The sequence below is a fragment of the Penaeus chinensis genome, chromosome 8 (genome assembly GCF_019202785.1).
Source record: "Penaeus chinensis breed Huanghai No. 1 chromosome 8, ASM1920278v2, whole genome shotgun sequence".
NCBI classification, from domain to species: Eukaryota; Metazoa; Arthropoda; class Malacostraca; order Decapoda; family Penaeidae; genus Penaeus; species Penaeus chinensis.
The window spans coordinates 25,362,520-25,372,519 of record NC_061826.1 but is presented as its reverse complement, the minus strand read 5'-3'; the positions used below and the strand labels follow the sequence as shown (position 1 = coordinate 25,372,519).

The window sequence follows — 10,000 nt, the reverse complement described above, 5'->3', positions numbered from 1 at the left end:
GATAATGGAAGAGTTGGGAATATGCTCCTCACAACTGAAGTATCCTCCTATCTGCCCCATAGAATATGAAGGTTGGCGACCCTTAACAAACAACCCTTCTCCTTACTCCCTTACTTCAAAGGCTTATAGATGCAGTAGGCGCGGGCGTGCGGGCGTTATCGGAGATCCATCATCTAACCCTCACGCCCTGTTTGCCCCTGGTCCACCCCGGGGCTGGCCAGGTGTGAGGTTCGCCAGGGGGGGTTGGGGGTAAATGTGGGGGTGGGGATGGAGGGGCAAATTCGCGGTGCCTCTCCCTCCTCCTGCCGCACCCCTTCCCAGCCTCTCCCGGGAGTGATAAGATCGCAGGGGATTGGGTGGTGTGGGGGTGGGGAGGGGTGATTTTTTATGCGTGTTCCTTCGTGCTCTTTTATAGGATATGAGAGCAGTATGTAGTGTGAGAGAGACGCAGAATGAGAGAGAGAGAGATAGAAAGAGAAGGAGAAAGAGAAAGAGAAAGATAAAGATAAAGAGAAAGAGAGAGAGAGACTACATAAGGACTAAATCAAAACACATTTAAAAATATAGCATATACGCAGCATAGTCCTGCATAGAGAGTATACCTACACGGAATACGACGAAAGGAAACTAGCGGCAATAACACCGCCCCCCCCCCCAAAAAAAAAAAAAAAAAAAAAGACAGCACAGGCCAATTACAGTGGCAGAGATTTTATTTCAGTCTCCCCATTCTAATTCGTTCGTTGCTCTTGTCATTTGGAATTGGGAAATGACAGGCGTTGCAGCAATAATGAATCAATAACAAACGGTTTACGAGGCCGAGCGCAAAATATTCGCATGGGGGAAACGATGATAAAAATGGCTAAAAATACAGCGAATGTTTGCCATTGCGTGCAGTATCGCCATTTTCACTGTATTGGAAATATTAGTGAGTGCTGAAATATGCCGAGGCTGATAATGATAGTGCTAATTATTTGTCCATTCGTAAGAGATAATAAAGATACCAATTATAAATGAAGACTGATTGAATGAAATCTGATAGCGAGGGTGATAACACTAATGATGATGATGAGGATAATGCTGATGATGGTGTCGGTAAATGAATATGACTATTATAATAGTAACAACCATTGATACCATACTAATCATATTAATACATATTCTGCAGCAACTGATACAATAATGATAAAACGTAAGAATACCTATGAAATCAACTTCAACAACAATGACAACAACAGCAACAGCAACAAAAAGGGCATAACAGCGGTTGCAGCCGGTTAACTGTTCCCCTGATGTAAAAAGCAGCAGAGCCGAGTTGTCCTCGCCTCGCCTTCTAATTAGAAAGTTGTTAGGAAATCTTGCAAACTCTATGAAGATCTGTGAAAATCATTTGTTACCCTGTTACGCGAACTCCGACCTTGAAAGGCAGCATGATGAAGGGTCATAGTCTTGGATATTTGACCGGAAAATGAACCTTAATGAAAGATCTGGTGTATGTGATTATTCGCTTGATGGTGGTTTCGTATCAGGGACATCTCGTGTTTATTTTGATAAATTGTGGTCATAACGTTTACCGAAAACATACACTTTTGTTAATATCGTCCTCTGTCACTGTGTACTATACAAATGAATATATATCACATACATTCTAAATGTGTTAACTCACATCACTACATAAATCCCGCATTTACGATGTGTTGCAGATTCGTAAATATATTTTTTCCAATTAGTATTTTTTTTCTCTCATCTAAGTCTTTCTGGCTAGCTGGCATATTTGTCATTCTTAGCGGGTTCTTTAATTATAAGGTGACTCCTCGTTCATTCTGAAACCTCAGTTTTTCACCAACTTTCAGATTCCTTCGTTGTAGGTTACGGAGTTCTACCACACGTCGAAGTGAGAAACTCGTCTGTATCGTGGCGTTCTAACGAAGAGAATCACTTTAAATGCAAAATGATAATAGTGTTGATTTGATAGCGAACACGAGGAATGTATGACATAGTTGAGTAATCTTTTTACTGACACTTTGAGGTTACAAAATGATCATAGTTATGGTAATTTTCTGAGTGATTAGCCACATGGGGTCCAGAAAAGATGGGGAAGATGAGTCAAAAAACGTTTCTTTTTATGTTTCCTTTTGCCGACAGTGAATATAAATGTTTTATATATATATATATATATATCAATTTACACCTTTTTTTTTTTTTGCGTGCACTGAAATGGCCACATCTTTACTGATGATTTAACGGCTTGGCTGTTTCTAGGAATTATGATTTTTTGTATGTGCCTACTAAGAATTGCATATCATATTGCAGTCTAACACATGGGTTCTCTCTACTGTCTCTCTCTGTCTGCCTGTCTGCTTGTCTGTCTGTCTGACTGATATATATATATATATATATATATATATATATATGATATATTGTATATATTATATATAAATGTATATATGTATATATATTTATATTTATATATATATTATATATATATAAATGTATATATTTATATATATATATATATTCATATTTATATATATATGTATGTGTGCATATGTTATAAGCACACGCATACATACATATATATATATTTATATATATATGTATATATATACAAATATATACACACATATGTATATATATACATACATATACATACATATACACATATATGTTTGTAAGTGTGTGTGTTTGTATGTATACCTATCAATCTATCTAACACATACACACACACAAACACTCACACACACAAACACACACATATATACATATATATATGTATATATATGTATGTATATATGTATATATATAAATGCACTTACACACACACACATACACACACATACACACACATACACACACACACGCATACATATATGTATATCTATCTATCTATCTATATATATATATATATATATGCACACACACACACACATACACACACACACACACACACATTCACACACACACACACATCAAATGTGTATGTATATATACATAAATGTATATATATATATATACGTACATTTGTGTACATATATATACACTTATATATACATATATATATATATATATATATATATATATATATATATATATATATATATGTACACACACATACACACACACACACGCACATACACTCATATACATGTATATATATATATATATATATATGTATATATTTGTATATATATAAACACATATATATGTGTGTGTGTGTGTGTGTGTGCGTGCATATATATATATATATATATATATATATATATATATATATATGTATATATATAAGTGTATATATATATGTACACACACACACACACACACTTCTATATTTATAAATATATGTATGTGTATATATGTATGTATAGATTTTAACATGTACTGAACACACACATACGATTAAGTATTATTCTAAACGTCTATATATGTTTGATTCTTGGGGATGCTCACAATAATCCAACCAATTCTAGAGAAAAATATAAAACGGAATAAAAAAAATCTGCGAAAGAGAATTCCATTGTCTTGGCGAGAATAATACATCTCGGTTGTTATGAATCGCAGAGGACGTGTTATCTTGCAGGAATTCTTGATGTGGCGGGGGATCGGGAAAAGCATAATTATCCATTGTGTATTTTTATGTTAATGTTATGCAGAAATGACTTATCTTTAGCTACTGAAACGGTGTTAAGGTCAGAGCGGGCTGTGATAGTGCACGGTCTTTGGAGTTCGTTGTGATCGCCGGATGTCAAAGTTGTTATTGCTATTTGGGAATGTGATTCTTGTACTTGGATTCTCTGGTGATTTTGCTGTACCTTTTACGTATGCACACATACGCACACGTGCGCGCGTGTCTATATATGCTAATAATGACCTTGTATACACGCACGTGCGCTCACTCACTTTTTTTCTTTTTTCTTTCAGTCTCTGCCCCCCCCCCCCACACACACACAGTCACACACACACACACCACTGATACACACACATATACACACATGGATATCTTTCTGTTATTTCGAATATATATCGGCAATCGAAAATATGGAAAAGGTTTATTTGATGAAACAATACAAATGTGTCAAAATGAAAAAGAAAAAACGGTTTGTAGATTTACTAAAAAAAAGTAAAAAACAAAAAAAATAACAAAAACAACAACAACAGATATATGTAAATAAATAGAAACATGTACCGGAAAGGATAGTGAACTTGAGGCAGGGGGTGGCAAAGGGGATGAGGAAGGGAGAATGACACAGGGAGAGAAACGGAGGCTGGGTGGCAAAGAGGGGAAGAGAAGGGGGGGGGGGGGGATGCTCGAAAGGAAGTGGCTGGCTACAAAAAGGTGGGCAGGGGAGGGGGAGTGAGTATAAGAAGGTAGGAAGGGAGTGGGGGAGTGGAGGAGAGAGGAAGGGGATAGGGAGAAAGAGGAGGCAGGGGGAGAGGGAGGGAAGGGAGGGGGGAGAGGGGGAAAAAGAGGTCCGCCCGTCTTTCTGGCGCCTCTCATGACTGAAATAACCCCTGGTCGTCACTATACGCCCGTCACCGAACGTCACTACATTCGCCGTAACGCTCCTGTCACAGTGTCACAACCATAGAAAGTCACCCTTGGCACGCAAAAAATGACACTATACCCGTGCACTTTGAACGTCATTACCTAATTAAGGGAATTATCACTTCTCATTTAACGAGTCCTATTTTTTTTATATATATACTTCCCCGTTTATCACAATCCGCCTTTACTTCCACTTTGTCCGTTTCTCTCTCTCTCTCTCATTCTCTTTCTACCTCCCTCTCTCTCTCTGCCCCCCCCCCTCTTTCTCTCTCTCACCTTCTATCCCTCTCTCATATATGTTATCATTATTGTTGTTACTGTGTCTACCTTCTATTTATTATTATTGCCATCACCATCACAATGATGAAATTTGATCTGCGGTATAGTATGCCGGGGTTATCTAATTATTTAAGAGAATATACAAGTGAGCCTCCTAAGATATCGATGATAAAGCAAATATAAACGTACCGTAAAAAGGATCTAAGAGTAAAAACAAAAAGTAGGAGGAGACGGAAACACAATCTGCCTAAGCTGATCTTTAATCTCGGTTAAACAGATAAAAAGGAAACATTACCAATACTTCCTTTCTTGAAGTTCCGGTTTAACAAGAATCTTATCTCTCTCTCTCGGCCGTTTATCTTCGCCCTCACGCTTTATCAACACTCGTTATCATTCCCTATCCCTCTGTTATCACTTGACATCACTCGTGTCACTCTCACACTCCGCCACAAGATAATCGTTCTCCTCAAAGGAAGACGATAGAGGCGATAATCGGCCTTGAGAGAAGGAGGATTAAGGCGCTACAATCGTGGTCGCTTGTGATTATTTTCCCCCTCGCGACACACGACGCCCCCTCCCACTGGATGTTAGGAGAACGGCGGTGATAATTCATAAAGATTATGAGATGATGCATCCTCAGATTTCATGCAAGGGGGAAACATTGCATGCCTCGCTGGCTGCAATCACCGGCGGAGGTACGCGAAGGCACTTTATTGATACACGAAATCCGCGCAAGACACTCAGAGGTTGTGTTTTCTTTTCGCCGTGTATATTTAGGGATTGGTTATCGCGAGATGAAAGCGAACTCCTTCCTTTCTTTCCTTTTCTTTCGTTTTTCCGAGAATGAGTATTTATAGTTTTCACGCCCTTCAAACTATTCGTTGGTCGTGGAATTGGTGTAAAGAAGAAGGATACGGATGAGAAACAGAAGGAAAGAGCAGGAAGAAGAGGAGGAGGAGGAAGAAGAAGAAGAAGAAGAAGAAGAAGAAGAAGAAGAAGAAGAAGAAGAAGAAGAAGAAGAAGAAGAAGAAGAAGAGAAGGAAGAGGAGGGAAAAGAAGAGGAAGAAGAGACGAAGGAGGTAAAGTTGGAAGACTAGGAAAAGGAGCAAGAGGAGGTGGAGGAGGTGGAGGTAGAGGTGGAAGTGGAGGTGAAGGTGGTAATGGTGGTGGAGGTGGTGGTGGTGGTGGAGGAGGAGGAGGAGGAGGAGAAAAGAAAACGGAAAAATGAAGTAAAAGGAGAAAGAGGAGGAGAAGGAGAAAGAGGGGGATGAGAGCGGTTCAACAAGAGGACGGAGGGAAGGTAGGAAAGAAAACAATAAAGATAGCAGGGAGGAGGATGACAAGAGAAGAAAGAGAAGTGAATAAGTGTAAGGGGCGGAGATTGCCAATGTGGTACAAGGTGGCAGTGGTATCGCACCGCCTTATCAGTGTCGAAGGGTACTGATAAGACACGCTATCTTCCCCGAACACGCCCGCTACTCTGGTCTGTGCTGGCTGGGATGATTACACGGTGCAGAAGAATGGCGGGCCGTACTCGGGACTACCGTGCCATTGAGGCGTCCCGTGTGCAGCTGATCTGAATACGTCTTTACCCGTATTATTCTGGAGCTTATCATCATCTGCGGCGTCTGGGGGAAGCTGACACGGGTCGGAGGCTGGGGACTCTCGTTTTATCTCCCGCCCATCTCACAGGATGCTGTCTAGCAGAGGAGGGAGGGGGTATGACCGGGGTGGGAGGCTGCTGCGAAAGGAAGAGGGAGGGGGAGGGTGGGAGGTAAGAAGGATAAGGGTGACCGGAAAGGTAGAAAGATGGAGAAGAAGAGGGAAACGAATAATGAGGCATAGGCAAAACAATGACAACCTCCTTGGGCAAAAGAACTGATGCGTGAGGAGAGGGCCGAGCCATTTACATATAAATCATGAGCTGGCCGTCTCCTCTTCCTGTCGGCGGTCTGTCCCTCTCCCTGTCCTTTCTGTGTGCTGCGCCCGACCCTGCCTCCCTTCCCCCTACCGACCGACAGTCTCTTCTGTTCGCGGCACTTCCGACGCTTATCTGCGTATCTCGCAGGTGCCACGTGCTCAGCGCTGATACTGGGGAGATACTTGCGGATTATCACAACTAGACAGACAGAGACGTGTCAGATTTCGGTACCCCCCCCCCCCCCCCCCCGCTCCACACTATCACCATCCCCCCTGCTCCCCTCTTTCGAATAAGCCTCTTTCTGTAGTTTGCGGAAAGAGTATGCGTGGTATAAACAACATATTAAATTATTCAAACGGGAAGGGATAATTCTTAGGACTTCATATTCGACACAGACTAATTTATATCTTACAGTTTGAAGTTTCTTGTACAGCCTATGCATCAAGATATAAATCTTTTGAACAGGGCAATTCATCTTTCCATATTGCACCTAATTGCATCATCTAATTATCAAGATAGAAAATGATTCAGTGTAACGGATGGAGACAATTAAAACGGCTGCTGCTCGCCTTCCTTAAAGGTGCTTTAGTTTTATGCTAAATAGTTTGTACTAATTGATAAATTTGCCACATTAAAGGCGACGTCGAGACAAATATCTTGGTAAGACCCTTTTGTTGCATTTACTTAAGTATGGTTGCTACTAGAACGATTCAATTTAGAAACTACTGATCTAGAAAAAGCGAATATATATAGAACTTACATTATGCAGCTTGTAGTAGAGTCCGCAGGCGTTACATACTGGTTCTCCATTCTGGTTACGTCGCCAGAGCGTCGTTGTGGTCGTTTTGCAGTTGGCGCAGTTGGTCCCTGCCCGCCGCTGTGCAGACTGTGGGAGGAAAAACAACCAGTCTTATGATTTGCTCTTTGGTGACATGAAGTTACTCAGGTGCTTCCATGTTCAACGGTTACCTCAATGCTTGATATTGTGAGAAGTTTAGCGCCCCCCAGCGTGACAAGTAAGACAGGTTGGAGTGCTTTGTACCTGTGAACAGCACAAGGTTATCATAAGTTGAAGTGTTGCACCAAGTGCCTGGCGGCAGACGCTATAACGCTAATACTTGGCACCCATTTAGAAGTCCCAGTTCGCGTGCGTTGCTCCGCGGTGGACTTGCTTATGGGATGCTGTTTAGGCAACACCAATCGGGGTCTTAAAATTAGCAAGCCGCTTAGAACATGGAGTAAGTAAGCAACGCTGTTGTTGCAGGAAAATACTGAAGTGAATACAATTGCACTTTTAAACACATCCTTGTGAAATTTATGTTAATTTTGTAGTGAATGATGTTACACACTTTTTGTGTATGCTTGTCTGTTCATAATGGACATACAATGATGTATTAGTGGACAGATAGGTAAGTAAATCCAACAAAACGCATGTATATCCGCGCAAACAAATAATCAATAGTTCCCTTCCATCGCCGAAGAACTTAAAAAAAAAAAAACGGAAAGATTCTTGTTCATCGTGAACACCTAATAACAGAAAATAACGCAACATCTCTTCCGTCTAATAATAGCTGTTCTCTGCGAAGGAAGGCGGATGCGACACACCACAACCCATCGTTTATTCCCATGCATATCAATTATCAATCTCTACTCACCATCACCCGTGGGTCGCGACGTGAGAGGGTAGAGGCGGGGGGGGGGGGGGGGGGGTATGAGCAGAAAGGGAATAGGGGGGTCAGGGTGGGAGGATGAGGACAATGCAAGGGGAGAGATAGCGAGCGAGGGAGAGGGAGAAAGGGGAAACGAGATAAGGAGAAGAACGTATGGTTCGGATCACAAGCGAATTAGTTCAGGTTGGTGCATATAACTCCCCCCTCTCCCTCCCATTCCCATTCGCTTCTTCTCCATCATTAAATAGCATTTAAGTGATTACATCCTTATAAAGCTATAGAAACATGATCAAAGACGCCGACATTTATTTCTTCTCTTTTGCTATAGAAAACGTATTAGATTTTCAGAAGTGATGGAAATGCAGGCCGTCAGCGCTGCTCGACCTCCCACACACACGCGCACGGCACGGTCTTTTAAAAACGTGTCGCCTCAGTATTGTAACGAGCCTCATTGTTCAGCGCTGATAGCTGTCCGCGGAGGATGATGAACGAGCGAATTTACTGCGGTTTTATAATGTGTTCCCTTTTTTATCCCATCTATTATGTGTCACCATCAATTAAACCTCATCAGGAACCACGGCTTAAATCCCGTGTTGTTTGCTTGACATTATTTTCTTTTTCTCGCACTGGGTCTCTCTCTCTCTCTCTTTTTCTCTTTATTTCTTTGTCGTTGTCACTGTATGTCTGTCGGTCTCTCTATCTCTTTCTCTCTCTCTCTCTCTCTCTCTCTCTCTCTCTCTCTCTCTCTCTCTCTCTCTCTCTCTCTCTCTCTCTCTCTCTCTCCTCAATGTCTCCGTCTGTCGCTATCTCTGTCTCCCTCTTTCTCTCGTTGTCTCCGTCTCTTTCTTTTCTTTCTCCTCTTCTTATTCCCCGTCTTTCTCTCTCTCCTTCATACTTAATCAACACTCTAAGACACTTCAACCACGACGTTTATACGCTTTCGTCACACCGTCTTCGCACCATGAAATACGCTCGTAGTAACAAGAACCACGTATGAATGAAGCGATCGTGTGCCGGCGTGACGGTGTGATCCGCGGGTGGTGGTAGGACAACAATATATCGGAACATGACGTGTTGATGTGTAAAATATTGACACGAGAGGCCACCCGGCGCGGTAACCCCCCCCCCCTCCCCCCTCCTTCCTCACTTCCCTCCCCATCATCCCCCAATTCTTCTTCCTCCTCCTCACCCCCCCTTCACCCCCCTCACCCCACCCCGATGCACACTGGGAACCTTTACTAATTTTGACAGCTATATTTTGTCCGCTGAGAAGGAAAGGGGTGGCGGAGGTGGTGTCAGCCGTGAGACCGACAGATCTTACTTTTCTAGCCGCGGATACGTTTTGTAAGTACGGCAAATATTATTTAAGGCAGCGTAGTATTTGAAAGCATACACACATATGTATATATATACACACACATCTATAGATGCATGCACATACACACACACACACACACACACACACACACACACACACACACACACACACACACACACATTACTATTGTTATCACTATTATCTTTAATGTTATTATCATCATTATTAATATTATCATTATTATTATCTATTATTATCATTATTATTATTAT

The 10,000-nt window shown here is 41.6% G+C and overlaps 1 protein-coding gene across 3 annotated transcripts in view; it reads right to left on the bottom strand.

The window, feature by feature from the left end:
- The window catches only part of LOC125028310 (GATA-binding factor C-like), a 150,317-nt gene that overhangs the window by 42,987 nt on the left and 97,330 nt on the right, over nt 1-10,000 (bottom strand). For all 3 annotated transcript variants that reach the window (XM_047617759.1, XM_047617761.1, XM_047617760.1), the window contains exon 5: nt 7,501-7,626. In XM_047617759.1, coding sequence (XP_047473715.1) covers nt 7,501-7,626 — 126 coding nt within the window. The remainder of the gene's footprint in view (nt 1-7,500; nt 7,627-10,000) is intronic.